Source organism: Salvelinus alpinus, chromosome 24 (assembly GCF_045679555.1).
Source record: "Salvelinus alpinus chromosome 24, SLU_Salpinus.1, whole genome shotgun sequence".
Lineage (NCBI taxonomy): Eukaryota > Metazoa > Chordata > Actinopteri > Salmoniformes > Salmonidae > Salvelinus > Salvelinus alpinus.
The window spans coordinates 7,735,491-7,757,384 of NC_092109.1; the positions used below are offsets into that span (position 1 = coordinate 7,735,491).

General features: G+C 44.7%; 1 protein-coding gene across 24 annotated transcripts in view; it reads right to left on the reverse strand.

Annotated features, from left to right (window-relative positions):
* LOC139552065 (formin-binding protein 1-like) overlaps positions 1 to 21,894 on the reverse strand; it is a 105,244-nt gene that overhangs the window by 37,304 nt on the left and 46,046 nt on the right. For all 24 annotated transcript variants that reach the window (XM_071363439.1, XM_071363460.1, XM_071363446.1 and 21 more), the window contains exons 3-4: positions 16,199 to 16,255; positions 15,897 to 16,044 (exon numbers count right to left, since the gene is read on the reverse strand). In XM_071363439.1, the coding sequence (XP_071219540.1) occupies positions 15,897 to 16,044; positions 16,199 to 16,255 (205 nt within the window). The remainder of the gene's footprint in view (positions 1 to 15,896; positions 16,045 to 16,198; positions 16,256 to 21,894) is intronic.

Genomic DNA, 21,894 nt, shown 5'->3' on the forward strand with positions numbered 1-21,894 from the left:
TATATCACTCCTCTTATAAGACCTGGATAAAACATTTAATTGAAGCAGTTGATATCAACAACGAATGAAAGGGAGCTATCCCCAGCAGGCACCAGTCTGTGCTGGTCTCAGCTTCAGTAGCTGTGTAGCTGTGTTGAATATCTTCCCCAGGCGTTCAATAAAGGACACAGGCTATTACACAGAATGAAAATCCCAGCGATTGTATTTCAGTGACGTGTCAGTGCTTCTAATCTAAATGGCCTCTGCCAGTAACTCTTGTATTCAGCACACACACACACACACACACACACACACACACACACACACACACACACACACACACACACACACACACACACACACACACACACACATACTCACACACTCACACACTCACACACGCATACATACACACACACACAAACACACATGAGAAGAACTTAACAAGGAATTAACGTCTCCCCAATTAATTATTTACAGTACATGTCTATCAATGTCTAGGCTTTATGAATGAACTGGGTTGACCTTGGGAATCTCACTTCTCACTTCCCTATCTCACTGGTAAAGCCATGACTATCTTTGGGGAAGCTGTCAAAGGAAGAAGTCCTCAAACTGTTTCAGAGGAAGTCCTTTAGTTCTTAAAGGGAATGGCTCACCCACACAATGGTGTGAGCCACTTTAAAGGGTATGTAGCATAAATGTAACCATATGTAACATATGGATCTGTATTAGTATACACGTCAAAAGTCCCAATGCATTTTTTTTTGTTCTGTATCTATGGATGCGACCCAGACGTTCGTTCTAAATGTTTCATTGCCATACTGGCTGGGAGCGTTCTTATCTCTTTCTTGCTAGCTAGCCAACTACGGCTAACTTACAGTCACGTCAAACAGCGCAGCCAGAATAACAACAGTAGTTGCATTTGCATTTGCGATCGTTTAAGCTGATTTCAGGTGACATTTATTTGGAGACATCCATAACAATGAGCTAATGAGGGGCGACTTCACCTGGCATAGAAAATGTGCTCTCTCATCAGGACACTGTTGTTCAGAGGAGCTAGCCAACAACACAGCTAACACAATCACTTCAAACTGAAGCTGGAAAGACTGCAAACTAGCTGCACTTAGTTTCGTTTGACTTTTTTTCAATTGACATTTCTTTCTATATATCCATAAAAATGTGGTCAACTGATTCATGATTTCAACTGGTTGAGAGACGCTGCCTGCCTGCCTGCCTGCCTGCCTGTCTGTCTCGTCCCGACTCCCGACACGTTCATTACTATGGGACAGCTGGAGCTCGAACTTGAATATTGAAACAATGTTGCAAATGTCGGAGAGACAGACAGCAATGTTTATACAAATCTCCGCTGTTGAAAACTAAATCTTAGTCTAAAAGAAATGTGAGAAAATGTCTTGACGTGTAAAGTGTACGCTAAGAATGGGGAAGCAAGTACAGAGAGTGAATTTAATAAATACCGGAACAAAACAAGAAACACGAGGAGCGTACAGACATGAAAAAAAAGAAACAGAATCAATAATGCTTGGGGAAAGAACCAAAGGGAGTGACAGATATAGGGGATTTAATCAGGAAGGTGATGGATTCCAGGTGAGTCTCATGAGGCGCAGGTGCGCGTAACGATGGTGGCAGGTGTGTGTAATAATTAGTAAACTGGCAACATCAAGGGCTGGAGAGGGGGAGCGGGAGTAGACGTGACAAGATGCTTTTTATAGTGGAGATCAAGTTTATAAATTGCCTGGCTGGGCTGATCGGACAGTAGATTGCGCAGTCAGATGGAACAGAGTAAATAGGCATTTTAACTTCATAGATTTAGCCGGTGGTAACTTGTGGAATAGACACTGGCTGGAATGCAGTTTTAACCAATCAGCATTCTGGATTAGAGCCACACGTTGTATAAATGTGTAACAAACCAAAAACATAACTATGTTTGTACTTATAGGTAACCAGATCGTGACTACAACTAAGATAATACATCTTTGACCACACTGTGGTGTTACATTGGTGAGTAATAACTCATGCTTCCTACCCTTTAAAATGCATTGGGGAGTCCAGTGGTGTAGTCAAGTGTCTCGGCTCTTCAACTGAAAATATACTAAAGGGTCGCTCCCCAAACTCCCCTTTAAACAGGTTCGTAAATTTATCATAACTGACAGAATAATATTTACTTCCTCAGGTCGCCACACAGAGAGGCAGGCGGCAAGTCATTTCACAAGACACAAGACACTGAAAAGACCGGATCAAGTGACATTGTTAATGTCCAACTCTCTCCCGTCAAGCAAATATTTGCTTCTCCATGACAACATTTCTGAGGGAAGTTTACGAAAGCAAAGGCAACGGAGACTGAGTTTTAGGGGGAAGGCAGCCAACTCTCCATGTCGTTTCAAATCAACACTTCTTCCATCACATCAAAGATAAACAAACCACACCGAGGCTGTGTTCCAAATTGCGCCCTATTCCATTTATATAGTGCACTTCTTTTGACCAGGGCTCATAGGGAATAGGGTGCCATATGGGACACAGGCTGAGACACTAACACTCCTCCCCAAACAAGCTACTCTTGAGATCAACCAATGCTTGAGTACTGTTGTACACAGGGCTGTGATGGAATATATAGTCCTACAGTATGTGGCAGAGATGTATGGCTATACGATGCATGGTCGCCATATGAAAACATTAACGAGTCTAAAGTAAAACGAGTTTTCTAAGTGTATGATTCTGACCTGGACAGCTTAACGAGGCATGGGCACCATCTAAAACAAAAAAGAGTCTGCCTCGTGTTTCTGATTCAGACCCATCTGCAATAAAGATGCTGCAGGTCTAGTCTGATGAGAACATAGACTACACTCTTAAAACATAAACAAAAAGGTTCCAAGGGTTCCTCTGTGGGAAGAGTTCTACAAGGAACCAAAAGGGTTCTACCTGGAACCAAAAGGAGGTCTTCAAAGGGTTCTCCTATGGGGACAGCCAAAGAACCCTTTTAGGTTCTAGATAGCACCTTTGTTTTCCTAAGATTGTACATGTGCATCTGTATGGGCAACATAGTCTACAGACAGTGCTTCTCAGTGTCTGCCAGTCTATCTGGCCATTTAAAATGACTGGACTGCCTTGCAGTGATCCACTTGGCCCCGGTCCATCCAGAACGTATGGTCCACACCAGGGGAGGGGAACACCCCTCTTATCTCCCCTCCCACATAGCCTCCCCTTCTCCTATCCTCCTCCTTCCCCTCTCCTCCACTCTTCAGAACAGCAACATGTGACTGCCGGGGCTTGGGGCTGCCAAGGAGCCCGCTGGCATTTCAACAGGTCAATGACCTGAAGCTCTGAAGGCTCTCACATTCAGAGGAGGGGAGACTGGCAGAGAAACATGCATTATGGATAGGCTGATTAATGTTCTAAACATGCACTTTGGCTTGTATTCCCCTCAGTCTAAATTACCATGTTCTTGACTTTCTCCAAAATCTGTGCTGGTTGCCTAGATTTTGGGATAATGATTAAGAATGCGGGTTGAGTCCAAGTCAGGTAGAAGAGATTTTGAAAAGATCAGTAAGATGAAGTGTCTCATGTGATGCCGGGTTCAGTTGGTAGCCCTTTACTTGGACACGTGTTCTTCTCCCAGACAAAGGAATTGTCCACTATGCTCCTGGTACAGAAAAGAAAAGACTCTCTCTCCCTCTTTCACACACCAACATTTTAGACTCACCTTACAAAAAATACTCCCTGCATAGCTGTTAGTGAACCCGCTGAACCACACACACACAATCTCTTTAGTTCTTCTGAGGGTTAGATCCATGCCAGTTTGAGAGAGCGCGAGCGAGAGCGAGAGAGAGAGGACATTCTGTGGTCTGACGCAGAGATGAGTTGGAACATTGGAGGAAATCCTGTTCTCATATGACAAGCAAACATACACAGTTTGCAAGAAGAAATGGCTAGATTTATATTTTATATTGTTCCCAAACATCTGTTCGTCTCAACTTTCTATCGACGGTGAAGTCAACAACATCTTGGTTTGTTTGTGTTTTCTTCTTTTGGATCTTTTGAGAAAAAAAAATGGTAGACCTGTAGCATTGTTGTGTGCAGAATACAAGATCATATCTCATATCTAAGCCGATCATTTCCAACAATCTATCAAGATTTTTTTTTTTTTTTGGACTGAGGGCCAAGAGTGAGTCCTCCCCACCCTGAATGTCACTGCTGCTGTTGCGTGGGCAGTGCAGGAGGGTGAGGGTCTGCTGCTGTCATTCATGACCCCAGAACTGGGGAGTTCAAGGCAGTTGGAAAGAATGCGATGTACACAACATGTGTAAATGCACATTCTGTGGAAGGGGTGAAGTCAATGAGGTGGGCTGAGTTGTTTGGTTCAGGCACTTCCCCAAAAGGCTGTTGGTGATCACTATACAAGCGGCCAATCGACAAATGGACAGCTGACCTCCAATGGAGGATACATTGGACAAAAGCCACCAATAGACATCTGGTGCACCGAAAACCAAGCGTTGGAGAGGCTTGTCCATTTTGTTCTGAGCCGTTAGCTCATCTCTTCATACAGTGTCCAAGAATGATAGGGATGTTTACCCTGCTAACCAGCTGGTCTTCGGCCAAGGGGGGAGCTTTTCTCTTCCAGGCTGTTCCTTCTAGGACAGTTTCAGGCACAGGGTTGTAGTAGTCCTACTCAACTTTCGGGTCAGCAGTAGCGAAGCTAGCCATCTGGAAGACCAAGTAGAAATGTTTACAGAGACAGGGGTCTGTGGATGTGGTGGATCTGCTCAAGGGGTTAGTGGCAGCAAGATTGAAGGTGGAGTTTTCCCTACTACAGATCGGTTGGGAACCGTTTCATCCATGCATGGGAGCTTCGGGGGGGGGGGGGGGGGGGGCATTGACAATGACAGTGGGATCTGGAGTTGTTCTCTTAAACCCTCTCAAACTTCTGTTTTTCTCACACGCTGGTACACATGAGCGCGGTGGTGCATGATTTCAGATTGAATATTCCTGTACTGTACGGTCTTGACCCGATAAAGGGGGTTTAAAAATGATTAATAAGTCTCTCTCTCACACACACGCACACACACACACATTCTCTCCCTGGTTCTCTCTCACGTGTACACATGCACACACACCATGCCAGGCTCATTAGTCCAATCATCATTCTCTCTGAGTGATATGTATTATGGTGGGAGCTGTGGGACTGGAGTGGAATAGATGGACCGGGCAAGAGGATCAGATGTGTATTATTGGGTTCTCTGTGTCTCTGGCATCAGCTATTATGATCAGTGCGCAGGTGCACATTTTTCACTGTCAGGTCTGGAGAATTAGTGACCCGAGCGCAGCTAACCTTATCGAAGACACACACACACTAACTCTGACTGGCGGATATAAAGACCCCCAATTTATCCACCAGTGTGTCTGCACAGACACAGACATATCAGACGCTATGAAAACATAGCGAAACACTACCCCTCGTGTTTAGCTCATTGAAGGACACTTCAGACAGTATAGAGTTACAGTGAGGAGCAGTCGTTTATGACTGGGGTCTGGGTCTGTCTGGGGGGAGACAACAGGAGACCTCGGCACTCCTCCTCTTCCTCCTCCCCTCCCCTCTCCTCATCCACGTCCTCCACCCCTCCCCTCGCCTCTCCTCATCCACGTCCTTCTGCTCCCCTCCTCTTCCACCTCCTCTCTTTGGCTTTTATTTATCTTTCCACACAACAGGAGAGGAATGTAACAGGCAGAGCAAAGCAGACCGCCCCAGCCTCCAGACCAGCTCCAGATACAAAACACTCTCAACGACTCAGCTGCACTGTCTTCCAATGATGAATGAGAGCTGTAATCCCTCGCCAAGCTAGCCAAGGACATTTATGACCCTTTTGTTTTTCCCTTTTAGTTTTTCAACAGATTTTTTTAAATAATTTTTTCACATCTCTAACAGTTGGTTTTGTTAAAATGTTATGGCCTATGTGGACAGTTGTCACATTGTGGTCTGGTTAGAATTTCTGGGCAACCTCCTAATCCCCAAACGCACTGCTAGAGCGAGGTTTTTTTTCTCAAAATAGGCCTAAACAGATCAGGCAATTAATTTGATAAAATCATCAGAGACCCATCATCAAGACCTCTACAAGTGTGCTTACTAATCATCTAGTCCCAGCCCTACTGCCAGCATGTTCACTTCATATAACAACACAGAAATACATTAAAATATCATCAGAAGCCCATCAGGACATCTACAAGTAGTCCAACTAATCAGCAATTCCAGATGCTCTCGACAGCGTTTAACAGTCGTTACAAGGTCTTTCCAGGCCCTTATTAGGCTACAGCATGCAGCTAAAGCCTTCTGAGCGGGGCAGGGCATGGAGGTCCATAGAGGACAGTCAGCAGACCTGCGTTCAAATACATGTGTATTTGAGTATTTGTTATTTGAATACTTTGTTCTGTGTATTGAGTATTTTCAAATACATAGCCCAAAACAAGTACTTTTATTTAAGTCTTTGAATGGTTATTTATAAAAAACAAAATAGTCAACCAAATTATACTTGAACGTATTTTTCAAAAACGGTTTAAAATACTATTTTCAAATACCTGGGTTAAAAGTATGGGAGTATATTTGAGTCGGTGTATTTTACTATTTTAAAATACTTTCCAAGTGTTTTTCCAAATGCATTTTAATATTCAACTACTTCTTTTTCTCAAATAAAAGCTATCTGAATAAACCTGTTTTGAAATGTATTGAAGAGTAACTGAAATACCTGAAATAGTATTTGAACCCAGGTCTGCTACTCAGGGCCGGCTGTGTGTTGTTGCTGAGTGACCATCTTAATGATTCCTCAGCATAAACTCAGCAGCTCTACTAAGGCCTCAGAGACTTAGCCGTCTCATCCCATATTAACCCTGCCTGCTCTATACACACCATGTGTTGTCATCTGGCTAGCCGCATCCACCCTTGGATATGGACTTTTATGGCAGCATTAATGTTCTAGACCAGCATGCTTCACTCAAATTTTGTCGCTCAGATCTCCCACTCTACATGACTCAATGAACTCTGTGTACACATATTTCAATGTATGTATTTAGCCTAATTGAATGTAGAAGGGTGTACGTGTGCGGCAACTACTTTGAAGCGGCAGTGACTCTTCTTACCTCTAGGGGCCTACTACAGCACTAAGACCATAAAGATGGATATAGCCACTTACACAAACCAGACCCACCTGGCCGGACTCCCAGTGGAGAGACTGCTGTATACCGTAAGCTCAGAAGCATCTGGGAAGGAGGAGGACTGACCCCCCTCTCACCTCGTCTGCCCCCTTCCCCGCCTCCCTCTGTCCCCCAGAGCTGGGCTTTCTGAGGGTTCAAACACGGAGAAATGGGAGGAGAAGGAGGATGAAGAGGAGGGAGGCAGGGGGGGAGGGGGGAGAGGAGGGGGGAGGGGTTCCAGTCCAAAACCCAGCTCCATAACTGTGGAATTAATGGAGGTTAGGGTATTCATTTAATGCTCCCATCATTCTGTGCTGTGCTGTCCCACTGAAAGGCCAGTAGGCCACTGTAAGCCCCCAGGGGGGACAGTCGTAGACAAGAGTGACTCAACCATCCTATAATCCCTCTGTCTGTCTATGTCTGCAGATATCAGTCTGTTTCTATAGCAAAACAAACGGCTACAGGAGATACTGATGACTGTGTTGATGATTGCATGTGTCACAAATATTAAGAGAGAGGCAGAGCTTATTCCTGTTTTCTCACAGCTAAATAACAGTCCCGTATCTATACATATTAGGTTACTTACTCTGGGCCAAACGCTTAGCATAGAGGGTCTCTCCGAAGAAGGCCACCTATTTCTATTCTAGACTGCTTCTTCTGATGCTTCATATAGCCAATACTATGTTACTACAAGCAAACTAGTAAACAGACACAGATCCGCTCATGAATCATGAATAAGCATGTGTAGCTCTCGGGCTTCGCGTACTATCGTCAGGCACAGACACAACGTTCTATTTTCAACAACACCGTCGCAACACAGGTGCTCTGTACAACAACCTGTTCCAGTCTGTTTCTGCTGCGTGTTTGGCATGACAACAACTAGGAAGTTGGCTGCTAGACAGAGCTAAAAACAGACTGACCGCCAGGTTACGGCACTCCACAAACAAGCGAACAACCTGATTAGCACAACAAACAGCCACTTCCAAATGCTGTAGTATTCTTATCAATAAGGAAATAATGACTACATTGAACAAAGAGCCAAAATTGAGCCCCAGACAGTGTCTCTATGGGCCAATAAACCAGGGTATGACTGACTTAGGGTTAGTTAATGAGGGAATAATAGGAAACTGTAGCTGTGAAATGTGAAATGTCAGAATAATAGTTGAGAGAATGATTTATTTCAGCTTTTATTTCTTTCATCAAATTTCCAGTGGGTCAGAAGTTTACAAACACTTAGTACTTGGTAGCATTGACTTTAAATTGTTTAACTTGGGTCAAACGTTTCGGGTAGCCTTCCACAAGCTTCCCACAATAAGTTGGGTGAATTTTGGCCCATTCCTCCTGACAGAGCTGGTGTAACTGAGTCAGGTTTGTAGGATCCTTGCTCGCACACGCTTTTTCAGTTCTGCCCACACGTTTTCTATGGGATTGAGGTCAGGGCTTTGTGATGGCGACTCTAATACCTTGACTTTGTTGTCCTTAAGCCATTTTGCCACAATTTTGGAAGTATGCTTGGGGTTATTGTCCACTTGGAAGACCCATTTGCGACCAAGCTTTAACTTCCTGACTAGGAGGGGTGCGTCACTTGAGTGGGTTGAGTCACTGACGTGATCTTCCTGTCTGGGTTGGCGCCCCCCCTTGGGTTGTGCCGTGGCGGAGATCTTTGTGGGCTATACTCGGCCTTGTCTCAGGATGGTAAGTTGGTGGTTGATGATATCCCTCTAGTGGTGTGGGGGCTGTGCTTTGGCAAAGTGGGTGGGGTTATATCCTTCCTGTTTGGCCCTGTCCGGGGGTATCATCTGATGGGGCCACAGTGTTTCCTGACCCCTCCTGTCTCAGACTCCAGTATTTATGCTGCAGTAGTTTATGTGTCGGGGGGCTAGGGTCAGTTTGTTATATCTGGAGTACTTCTCCTGTCTTATCCGGTGTCCTGTGTGAATTTAAGTATGCTCTCGCTAATTCTCTCTTTCTCTCTTTCTTTCTCTCTCTCGGAGGACCTGAGCCCTAGGACCATGCCTCAGGACTACCTGGCATGATGACTCCTTGCTGTCCCCAGTCCACCTGGCCGTGCTGCTGCTCCAGTTTCAACTGTTCTGCCTGCGGCTATGGAACCCTGACCTGTTCACCGGACGTGCTACCTGTCCCAGACCTGCTGTTTTCAACTCTCTAGACACAGCAGGAGCGGTAGAGATACTCTCAATGATCTGCTATGAAAAGCCAACTGACATTTACTCCTGAGGTGCTGACTTGCTGCACCCTCAACAACTACTGTGATTATTATTATTTGACCATGCTGGTCATTTATGAACATTTGAACATCTTGGCCATGTTCTGTTATAATCTCCACCCGGCACAGCCAGAAGAGGACTGGCCACCCCTCATAGCCTGGTTCCTCTCTAGGTTTCTTCCTAGGTTTTGGCCTTTCTAGGGAGTTTTTCTTAGCCACCGTGCTTCTACACCTGCATTGCTTGCTGTTTGGGGTTTTAGGCTGTGTTTCTGTACAGCACTTTGAGATATCAGCTGATGTAAGAAGGGCTTTATAAATACATTTGATTTGATGTCTTCAGATTTTGCTTCAATATATCCACATAATTTTCCTCCCTCATAATGCCATCTATTTTGTGAAGCGCACCAGTCCCTCCTGCAGCAAAACACCCCCACAACATGATGCTGCCACCCCCGTGCTTCACGGTTGGGATGGTGTTCTTCGGCTTGCAAGCCACCCCCTTTTTCCTCCAAACATAGCGATGGTCATTATGGCCAAACAGTTATATTTTTGTTTCATCAGACCAGAGGACATTTCTCCAAAAAGTACGATCTTTGTCCCCATGTGCACTTGCAAACCGTAGTCTGGCTTTTTATGGCGGTTTTGGAGCAGTAGCTTCTTCCTTGCTGAGCGGCCTTTCAGGTTACGTAGGACTTGTTTTACTGTGGATATAGATACTTTTGTGCCTGTTTCCTCCAGCATCTTCACAAGGTCCTTTGCTGTTGTTCTGGGATCGATTTTCACTTTTCGCACCAAAGTACGTTCATTTCTAGGAGACAGAACGTGTCTCTTTCCTTAGTGGTATGATGGCTGTGTGGTCCCATGGTGTTTATACATGCGTACTGTTTGTACAGATGAACATGGTACCAGACTTGTGGATGTCTACCATTTTTTTCCTGATGTCTTGGCTGATTTCTTTAGATTTTCCCATGATGTCTCCAAAGAGGCACTGAGTTTGAAGGTAGGCCTTGAAATACATCCACAGGTACACCTCCAATTGACTCAAATTATGTCAATTAGCCTATCAGAAACTTCTAAAGCCATGACATCATTTTCTGGAATTTTCCAAGCTGTTTAAAGGCACAGTCAACTTAGTGTATGTAAACTTCTGACCCACTGGAATTGTGATACAGTGAACTATAAGTTAAATCATCTCTGTAAACAATTGTTGGAAATGTGTCATGCACAAAGTAGATGTCCTAACCGACTTGCCAAAACTATAGTTTGTTAACAAAAAATTTGTTGAGTGGTCAAAAAACAAGTTTTAACGACTCCAACCTAATTGTATGTAAACTTCCAACTTCAACTGTATCTGTTTGAGAGTGTGAGCTGGAAAGTGGGCTGGAAAGTGAGCTGCGTTCAGGGGATCTATGTGTTTGAGAGTGTGACTTGGAAGCAGACGTTACATCACTCATCTCTATCATGCCGATAAAAACTATTTACTGTCCTTAAAACCAATAAACTGACAAAAGCTATGGGATGGAATGAGGGAGGGAAAAGCCCCTTCAATGTTGGCTTACAGAGAGGCTACTATCTCTGGATGTGGGCATTTGTTGGTTTAGAGTTAGATACGAGGCTAACTGGCAGTCCTCAAGGCAACATTGTGATTGTAGCCAAATGTTATTAAATTGAGCAGGAAGATGGATGACGGACTACCAGGTGACGAGTGTGTATGTGTAAGAAATGTAATTAAAGACTGGAAAAAAGAAAGGTGAATAAAAAAAGAGAGCAAACTGCCCCGGGGAAAGCAGAGAGACGGAGGAGGCAGAAAAAAGGAGGGTGTGCGCGAGTGTGCGTGCGTGTGTAGGTCGGTCGCAATAGCATCCTGCAGGCAGTCTGAGGGGAACATTTCTAGTGCATGAGGGCCAATCTTTTGGGAGCGGGGCCAAACACAAGACAAGACAATAGATAGACAGAGACCCAGACCTGAGGCCAGACCCAGGCCGAGCCGAGCCCGGCTAGATCAAACCAGACCCAAAGCCTACAGACCAGGGCAAACCCTGAGGGCCTGAGGATTCTTCTTCAAACAAACTCAGAGACAGTTAGAAGAGCTCCCTGGAAATCCCCCTCTCGGTGTTCGCAAGCTCTATGTTGTTCTAACTGAGCTTTAGGAAAAAAATGGCTGAATCAATAGTCCTTCAGGGTTCCCTGTTTTACTGCTGTGGTCTTTTAAGGAAAGCTCAAGAGGGAGGGCATACAGTGTCTTGTCCTTGACAGTGTGGTGCGTAGACACATGCTTAGAGAGGTCAGTGGGAAAGGTCATGTCAGCCAGCTGACGACCTGCAGCTCTTTACAGTTTTCAACTCTGATGTATTCCCTAGCAGAGCTTCCGTGACATGATGGGCCGTGACAGTTTTTCTGAAAAACTGCTCTTTTTCTAGTTGAGTAGTTTCCCCTTGCCTCTGACCAAAACTAATGTCTAAAAGGTGGCCTCTATTTTGTTTTCCTTGAACCCTAACTAAGATATTACTACTGTGTTAATGCATGTTTACAATGGGAAGGACAAATGTGTTTAAAGGGTGTTTATAAGAGAAATATAACCTCTAAATGATAGAGAAGTCTAAGATTTGTTCCATATAAAGGAGTCATAGGCTGCAACCCTAATGGTACCTATTCTCTTTGGTCAAAAGTAGTGCACTATATAGGGAATAGGGTGCCATTTGGGACACACCCATAGAGTCATGTGTTGGCCCAATGGCCAGTCTTTGGGCGGCTGGCTGTGTATCTACAGTATCTTGACACAACTATGACCTCAGTGTACAGGATAGGGCAAGCGGACAGGATAGGCCTCGCTCTCTCTCTTTCCTGTGGGCAAGTGTGTCTGGGTTTCTGGATAAAGCTTGAACGTTTTACTGTCTATAAAATAAACTGTATGTTTAAGGGTAAGTAGTGTAGAAGAGCAAGACTGACCGCAAACATAGACCAATAGACAACCAGATTAGATGGCGCCAACAGCCCTGCTTCTAGATCCAAAGCAACTTGTCACGCCCTGGCCTTAGTATTCTTTGTTTTCTTTATGTTTTTTAGTTAGGTCAGGGTGTGACATGGGGAATGTATGTGTTTTTGTAGTGTCAAGTGTAGTTGTCTAGTTATGTCTATGGCTGCCTAGATTGGTTCTCAATTAGAGGCAGCTGTGGTTCATTGTCTCTGATTAAGAGCCATATTTAAGGCAGTCATAGGCATTGGGGTTTTGTGGGTGATTGTCTGTGTCTATGTTGCATGTTTGCACTTAGTCTTTGATAGCTTCACGTTCGTCTGTTTGTTGTTTTGTTTCGTTGTCCTTCTTCTAATAAAGAGAAGATGTATTTTCCACACGCTGCGCCTTGGTCCTCTCTCTCTCCCATTGACGATCGTGACACAACTTTGCAGTATTTCGTTTGTTTGTGTGTTATATCTTACATTATTAGCCCAGAAGGTTTTTTTGTGTTATTACATACAGCCGGAAATAACTTTTGGATATCAGAGCGGCGGTAACTCAGCAGCATTACGACCAGAAATACAACTTTCCCATATTGGATCCTTTGTTCATACCCCCCAGGGCAATTGAACTTATCATAGAGGCTGCTCCAAGACGCCGGCGGCGAAGAAGAGGTATTCGGAGTGGGCTTCTAGTCCGACTCAGGAGGCGTGCACACCATCCACCACTTCCGAGTATATTATTCCGCAATGTTCAGTCTCTGGACAATAAAGTAGACGAGCTCAGGGCGAGGATCTCCTTCCAGAGAGACATCTATAACATACTCTATTTCACGGAATCATGGCTCTCTCCGGAAAAACTGTCAGCTGGGTTCTCAGTACATCGCGCATACAGGAATAAAGAACTCTCAGAGAAGAAGAAAGGCTGTGGTGTATGTTTCATGATTAACTATTCATGGTGTGATTGTGATAACATACATAAACTCAAGTACTTTTGTTCACCTGACCTAGAATACCTCACGATCAAATGCTGACCATATTACCTCCCAAGAGAATTCTCTTCGGTTATAGTCACAGCAGTGTATATTCCCCCTCAAGCCGATACCACGACGGCCCTCAAGGAAATACACTGGACTTTGTGCAAACTGGAAGCCACATATCCTGAGGCCGAATTTATTGTAGCTGGGGATTTTAACAACGCAAATTTGAGGAAAATGCTACCGAAGTTGTATCAAACATTGACTGTAGTACCTGCGCTGCTAAAACACTCGACAACTGTAACTCCCCCTTCCGGGATGATTACAAGGCCCTCCGCCGCCTTCACTTCGGCAAATCAGACCACGACTCCATTTTGTTCCTCCCTTCCTATAGGCAGAAACTCAAACAGGAAGTACCTGTGCTAAGGTCTACTCAACATTGATCTGACCAATCGGAATCCATGCTTCAAGTTTGTTTTGATCACGCTGACTGGGATATGTTCCGGGTAGCCTCTGAGATTAACATTGACATATACATGGACACGGTGACTGAGTTCAACAGGAAGTGTATAGGGGATGTTGTTCCCGCTCTGACTATTAAAACCTAGCCAAACCAGAAACCATGCATAGATGGTGAACCGTTGCCCTCAGGTGGTGAAGGTAGGAAACAACACCTCCACTTCGCTGATCCTCAACATAGGGGCCCCACAAGGGTGCGTGCTCAGACCTGTCCTGTACTCCCTGTTCACCCATGAACAGGGAGTGCATGGCCACGCACTCCTCCAACTCAATCATCAAGTTTGCAGACGACACAACAGTAGTAGGCCTGATTACCAACAATGACGAGACAGCCTACAGGGAGGAGGTGAGGGCCTTGGCGGAGTGGTGCCAGGCAAATAACCTCTCACTCAACGTCAACAAAACCAAGGAGCTGATGGTGGACTTCAGGAAACAGCAGAGGCAGCACGCCCCTATCCACATCGACGGGACCGCAGTGGAGAAGGTAAAAAGCTTCTAGGTCCTCGGCCTACATATCACTGACAATCTGAAATGGTCCACCCACACAGATAGTGTGGTGAAGAAGGCGCAACAGCGCCTCATCAACCTCAGTAGGCTGAAGAAATTTGTCTTGGCCCCTAAGACCCTCACAAACTTTTTGAGAGCATCCTGTCGGGATGTATCACCGCATGGTACGGCAACTGCACAACCCGCAACCGCAGGGCTCTCCAGAGGGTGGTGCGGTCTGCCCAACCCATCACGGGGGCACACTGACTGCCCTCCAGGACACCTACAGCACCCGATGTCACAGGAAGGCCAAAAAGATAATCAAGGGCATCTGAAAAACAGCTTCTATCTCAAGGCCATCAGACAGTTAAATAGCCATCACTAGCCGGCTACCACCGGTTACTCAACCAGGCACCTTAGAGGCTGCTGCCTTATATACATAGATATAGAATCACTGGTCACTTTAATAATGGAACACAAGTCACTTTAATAATGTTTACATACTGCTTTACTAATTTCATATGTACACTACTGTTCAAAAGTTTGGGGTCACTTAGAAATGTCCTTGTTTTTGAAAGAAAAGCTCATTTTTTGGTCCATTAAAATAGTGTAGACATTGTTAATGTTGTAAATGACTATTGTAGCTGGAAACGGCAGATTTTTTATGGAATATCTACACAGGCGTACAGAGGCCCATTATCAGCAACCATCACTCCTGTGTTACAATGGGACATTGTGTTAGCTAATCCAAGTGTATCATTTTAAATGGCTAATTGATCATTAGAAAACCCTTTTGCTATTATGTTAGCACAGCTGAAAACTGTTGTCCTGATTAAAGAAGCAATAAAACTGGCCTCAGCATTTGTGGGTTCGATTACAGGCTCAAAATGGCCAGAAACAAAGAACTTTCTTCTGAAATTCGTCAGTCTATTCTTGTTCTGAAAAATGAAGCCTATTCCATGCGATAAATTGCCAAGAAACTGAAGATCTCGTACAACGCTGTGTATTACTCCCTTCACAGAACAGCACAAACTGGCTCTAACCAGAATAGAAAGAGGAGTGGGAGGCCCTGGTGCACAACTGAGGAAGCAGACAAGTACATTAGAGTGTTTAGTTTGAGAAACAGATGCCTCACAAGTCCTCAACTGGCAGCTTCATTAAATAGTACCCGCAAAACACCAGTCTCAACGTCAACAGTGAAGAGGCGACTCCGGGATGCTGGCCTTCTAGGCAGAGTTGCAAAGAAAAAGCCATATATCTGTCCAGTGTCTGTGTTCTTTTGCCCATCTTAATCTTTTATTTTTATTGGCCAGTCTGAGATATGGCTTTTTCTTTGCAACTCTGCCTAGAAGGCCAGCATCCCGGAGTCGCCTCTTCACTGACCGACAGTCTACTGAGAGACAGACCAGAGAGATGGATGGATGGATCAATGGATGGGTACAAATAAATAGAAGATAGATATCACATACTGTATAAAATAATAGAGTCGAACAGAATAGAAAATAACATACAGTACATGGAGGGCATCAGAATATAGACAGGAAGTGTGGTCTCACCGATTTCCTCTCGGCCTTGAGTTCCGTGAGGTACCGCAAGAGTTCTGTGATGATCTGAGAGGTCAGGTTCTCAGCGATGACTTCGTGCTGACCTGCGTAGTCGTTCAGCTCATTCAGTGTCGACAGGAAGGCCTGGCATGACGTGTACCTGACAGGTCAGAGGTCACAGAAAGTGATGTCAGAGGAGGGGCTGACAGAGCAATTGATGTGTCATGACAACATGCTCAAATAGTGTCATTCATTGAAGAAGAAAAAAACGATCAATGATTTGCAATGGTCGCATCGCAAAGTCTCAAACTCACTTGTTCTCCTCCTCCTCTTTTGAGTTCTTCTTGGGTTGATACTTCTTTGATAGATTCCTGTGAGGAGAGAAGAACCATAGCTCTGTTATTTCAGTACTGAGTAACAATATGTTGGCTAGTTTCTACTATTTTAAGTATGTGTATATTATCCCATTGGGTTGATACAAAAGGACAGCAGGCGGCTGAACATACCCTAACTCCACTGTATGCCTCCTCCATTACTGATGTCCATGTCACTGTGCCAATGGATCATCCACTGCTGTTCAATCTGCCAGAGTGCTTTATGCCATCGCCCCCCTCCCCTCCCCTCCCCTCCCCACACCCATCCTCCATCCCCCTGTTCCAGTAATAATGCTTTTGGCCTCGGGAGCGTGAATACACAATCAGTCACTAAGAAGATGCAGTAGAATGCTGAAAAGGGGGTTTATGGTTAGGGCCAGAAGATTTTCCAGACCACGTGACCTGGCCAGGACAAAATCTCTGTCTCTCTCGCTTCCTTCCTTTCTCTCTTTAACCCTCACTCTGTCTCCTTCATTTCCCCTGTCTCTTTCTCTCTGTCAGCCGCTCTCTCGCTCTCGCTCTCTGTTGCTGTGTGTTTGTTTGCTAGCGGTAGTCGGCTCAACGCCTCACCTATTTCTGGTTATCGCTCTGTACCTGCTATATGTCACACAGTTTAATAATAGTCACATGCACACACTCCGCACATGCACACACACACAGTAGGTTACTCAATCTACACTGAGTCTACAAAACATTAGGAACACCTTCCTAATATTGAGTTGCAGCCCCTTTTGCCCTCAGAACAGCCTCAATTCATCGCGTCTTGGACTCCACAAGGTTTCACAGGGATGATGGCCCACGTGGCCTCCAATACTTCCCACAGTTGTTTCAAGTTTTCTGGATGTCCTTTGGTTGGTGGACCATTCTTGATACACACGGGAAACTGTGGAGCGTGAAAAACCCAGCAGTGTTGCAATAATTCTTGACACACTCAAACCGGTGCGCCTGGCACCTACTACCATACCCTATTCAAAGGCACTTCAATATTTTTTGTCTTGCCCATTCCCCCCCAGAATGGTACACATACACAATCCATGTCTCACTTGTCTCAAGGCCTAAAAAAATATTCTTTAACCTGTCTCTTCCCCTTCATCTACAATGATTGAAGTGGATTTAAACAAGTGACATCAATATGAGATCCTAGATTTCACCTGGATTCATCTGGTCAGTCATTGTCATGGAAAGGGCAGGTGTTTTGTACACTCCGTGTATGTACAGTAGACTCTACCAGACAGCCAATAAAAACAGGTAAACCAATTAGAAGAATCCACCTAGAAACGGCAACACACCACACAAGCCAATTAGACTTCAGCAGACAGATGCAGAGCGAATCAGGAAGCAATGAATGCTGCACGGCAGCCAGGCAGTGAATGGTGAGTCACATCAGGGCTCCACTATGCCACCATTTTACTCGCATATGCACCTAAATATTTTGCTGTGCGACCTGGAACTTTTTTTTATCTAGGAGCACCAGTACACCTCGAAAAAATGAAGGATTCTAGCTTTATTACTTCAAATATTTTTTCATTGTGCTCCTAAATGTATTTGTGTGCACCTACATTTTTCAACTTCGGAGCACATGTGCTCCTTGTAAAGAGCGTAGATCAAATCAAATGTTATTTGTCACATGCGCCGAATACAACAGGTGTAGAACATACCGTGAAATGCTTACTTACAAGCCCTTAACCAACAATGCAGTTGAAGAAACAGAGTTAAGAAAATATTTACTAAATAAACTAAAGTAAATTTTTTCATAAAAACTAACACAATAAAATAACAATAGCGAGGCTATATACAGGGGGTACCGGTAAAGAGTCAATGTGCAGGGGTACAGGTTAGTCGAGGTAATATGTACATGTAGGTAGGTGTAAAGTGACTATGCATAGATAATAAACAGCGAGTAGCAGCACTGTAAAAACAAAGAGGGGGGGGGTGTCAATGTAAATAGTCCGGGTGGCCATTTGATTAATTGTTCAGCAGTCTTATGGCTTGGGGGTAGAAGCTGTTAAAGGGCCTTTTGGACCTAGACTTGGCGCTCTGATAGCGCTTGGCGTGCGGTAGCAGAGAGAACAGTCTATGACTTGGGTCTTTGACAATTTTTTGGGCCTTCCTCTGACACCGCCTAGTATATAGGTCTTGGATGGCAGGAAGCTTGGCCGCAGTGATGTACTGGGCTGTACACACTACCCTCTGTAGCGCCTTACGGCCGAATGCAGAGCAGTTGCCATACCAGACGGTGATGCAACCGGTCAGGATGCTCTCTTGTTGTGCCCTCTTCACGACTTTCTTGGTGTGTTTGGACCCTGCATACTGTCGCTAGGTCTTCTCACTCATGCATGGTGTGTTGTTTACTATGCTGATGTTTGGACCATTAACCCCCTCATTGGGAATAGAGGTCAGGTCGCACATGGTGAGCACAATGAAGGTCAATAGGAACAGTAGAATATCAACAGAACCCCTGCGACGGTCGTGGTCATTAATATTAATGGCCAATGGGGGAAAAAAAGATACGAAACGACTGCTGCCTCTTCAACGACTAAGCTACTGCAGCAATATAATAGGGGCAATATTAATAATACTGGTACAACAACTGTAATGGCCATTGACAGTAGCAAAGGTCATTATTAGACTACCGTGTAGGCCTAACTCTGCCATTGAGACATGCATAGGCCTACGTGTTTCTCCTCGACAGTACCAGCATTTAAATGCCACGCATGGGATGTGTTTAAAAAAATGAATGAACGAATCATGGATGTGCTAAAAACACTACAGCATGTCTGCTCTCTCTCTCTCTCTCTCTCTCTCTCTCTCTCTCTCTCTCTCTCTCTCTCTCTCTCTCTCTCGCTCTCTCTCTCTCTCTCTCTCTCTCTCTCTCTCTCTCTCTCTCTCTCTCTCTCTCTCTCTCTCTCTCTCTCTCTCTCTCTCTCTCTCTCTCTCTCTCTCTCTCTCTCTCTCTCTCTCTCTCTCTCTCTCTCTCTCTCTCTCTCTCTCACAACCCCCTACTAGTCTCCTCTGGTGTCTGCTCTGTTGCCAGGCAGATCTACCTCTTCCCCCGCTCTTCTTCATTTTCTCTCTTGCTTTTACCCTGGCTGTCTCTCGTGGCCAGATGTCATTTCAAAATGCCTTTGGCTTTCCTCCTCCTCCTCCATAGAGTCTTTAACCAACACACAGACAGACAGGGGATGCTCATAGGACTTAACAAGGATTAGACCAGTGTGTGTGTGTGTGTGTGTGTGTGTGTGTGTGTGTGTGTGTGTGTGTGTGTGTGTGTGTGTGTGTGTGTGTGTGTGTGTGTGTGTGTGTGTGTGTGTGTGTGTGCGTGCGTGCGTGTGCATGCGTGTGTGTGCCCCATATTGGGTGATACTGTGTCATTTTCTCTAGACAGTGTGTTTGTAACACCCACACCCCCATTCTTCTTAGTAGTATGCACAATGATAGTCCTTAGCCTACTGTACTCTACTGTACTGTGGTTTATGCCAATGTGTGTTACTGTGCTTGGGGGAGGAAACCTAATGCACTGTAGCCTTGTGTACTATATTGAAACATTGTGCGTGTTTATCCATTCGGTACAGTGGAGGAGGATTTAACCTAGATTATACCAGCGCATGCTGTTTGGTTTGGTGAAATGGTAGGCCTAATGGTACTGTGCACTGTGTATTGTGCAGCCAGCCATGCCGTCTGTCTACACACTATATCATGCACGGTTTTAAATACAGTGACCTCCAAAAGTATTGGGACAGTGACAATTTTGTTGTTGTTTTGGCTCTTGAAATTATACAATGACTATAGGGTTAACGCACAGACTGTCCGCACAAACAACCCCCCCCCCCAAAAAAATAAATGCTAACCTCCCCTGTTAATGTAATGGTGAGAGGTTAGCATGTCTTGGGGGTATGATATTTGTGGGTCTAACTTTCTCGCTTATTTACAATCCATTCATAGTCATTGTATCATTTCAAATCCAAAGTGCTAGAGTACAGAGCCAAAACAGCCAAAAATGAGTCACTGTCCCCAATACTTTGAGCTCACTGTATGCATCTGGTCTCATTTTCGACCATTTCTCTTCTGATAATTCTCGTGATGCGTTGTAGTGCCATGTTATCTGCAGAGCAGAGCGACGTGTTTTGTCTTGTTGAGCAGTCCGTTCTAATGGCTGATGCAGAGGTGCTAACCATCTGTGAGATATTTCATACACAGCAGAGAGCTGTCGCCATGTTCAGGCCCAGAGACCGTATGACAGATCTATCAGAGATCTAACAGAAACCACAGCTCTATCAGAACTCACACGGACAAGGTCAAGCTACAGCAGTATTACAGTAGTGAGGAGAAAAAGCTCAAAAAGGTTCAAGAGAGGAAGGGGGGGGAAGAGACAAACACAGGGGAGACGAGAGGCAGGAAAGAGAGGGAGGAGAAGAAAGAGAGACAAACACAGAGGAGAAGAGAGGCAGGGAAGAGAGGGAGGAGAAGAAAGAGAGACAAACACAGGGGAGACGAGAGGCAGGGAAGAGAGGGAGGAGAAGAAAGAGAGACAAACACAGGGGAGACGAGAGGCAGGGAAGAGAGGGAGGAGAAGAAAGAGAGACAAACACAGAGGAGAAGAGAGGCAGGGAAGAGAGGGAGGAGAAGAAAGAGAGACAAACACAGGGGAGACGAGAGGCAGGGAAGAGAGGGAGGAGAAGAAAGAGAGACAAACACAGGGGAGACGAGAGGCATGGAAGAGAGGGAGGAGAAGAGAGACAAACACAGGGGAGACGAGAGGCAGGGAAGAGAGGGAGGAGAAGAAAGAGAGACAAACACAGGGGAGACGAGAGGCAGGGAAGAGAGGGAGGAGAAGAAAGAGAGACAAACACAGAGGAGAAGAGAGGCAGGGAAGAGAGGGAGGAGAAGAAAGAGAGACAAACACAGGGGAGACGAGAGGCAGGAAAGAGAGGGAGGAGAAGAAAGAGAGAGAAAAAGAAATAATCAATGAATCTAACTTCCTCCAGCATAGAGGTGTGACGAGGGGCGGATGATCAAAGGGCCAATTGCATTAGCGTTTATTAGATCTCAAAGGGCTAGGAGTGATCCAGGTAGATTCAATCTGCTTCAACGAGCTAAATTGATTGGTGGGAGAACAATTAGTCCAAAGATAATACACATACAAAGATGCACACTGTGTTAAAAAAACAGAATAACCTTGCTGAAGCTTTAGAAACAGGGCTACCCATTCTGTAATTTGTAAATCATATTTGTCTGTGATAGCAGTAGGTCGTCTGGGTGAGAAACAAATGGGTTTGTGTAAGCAGAGTGAATGAAAACATCCGACCGCCGCAAATGCAAAATGCAAAAAACACATCTATGGAGCGATTTCAGTGTCAACAGAAATTTTTACCTGAATTGAATATATTTGAATTTGAATATTTGAATGTTTAATACACAAATTAAAAAATTTTAATTTATAAATTGAACTTGTATTTCATGATTTGAAACTGAATTGAATGAACACCGCATTCAGTTTTAAAATGACAATTCAATATTTATATATTCAGTTGGAATATGGTAGTTATTGCATTCATTGTCCGTGTATCAAGTTTACAAACTATAATTTCAAGTTAATCAACGTTTCATGTATTCAACTTCTCAGATGCATTCAGATT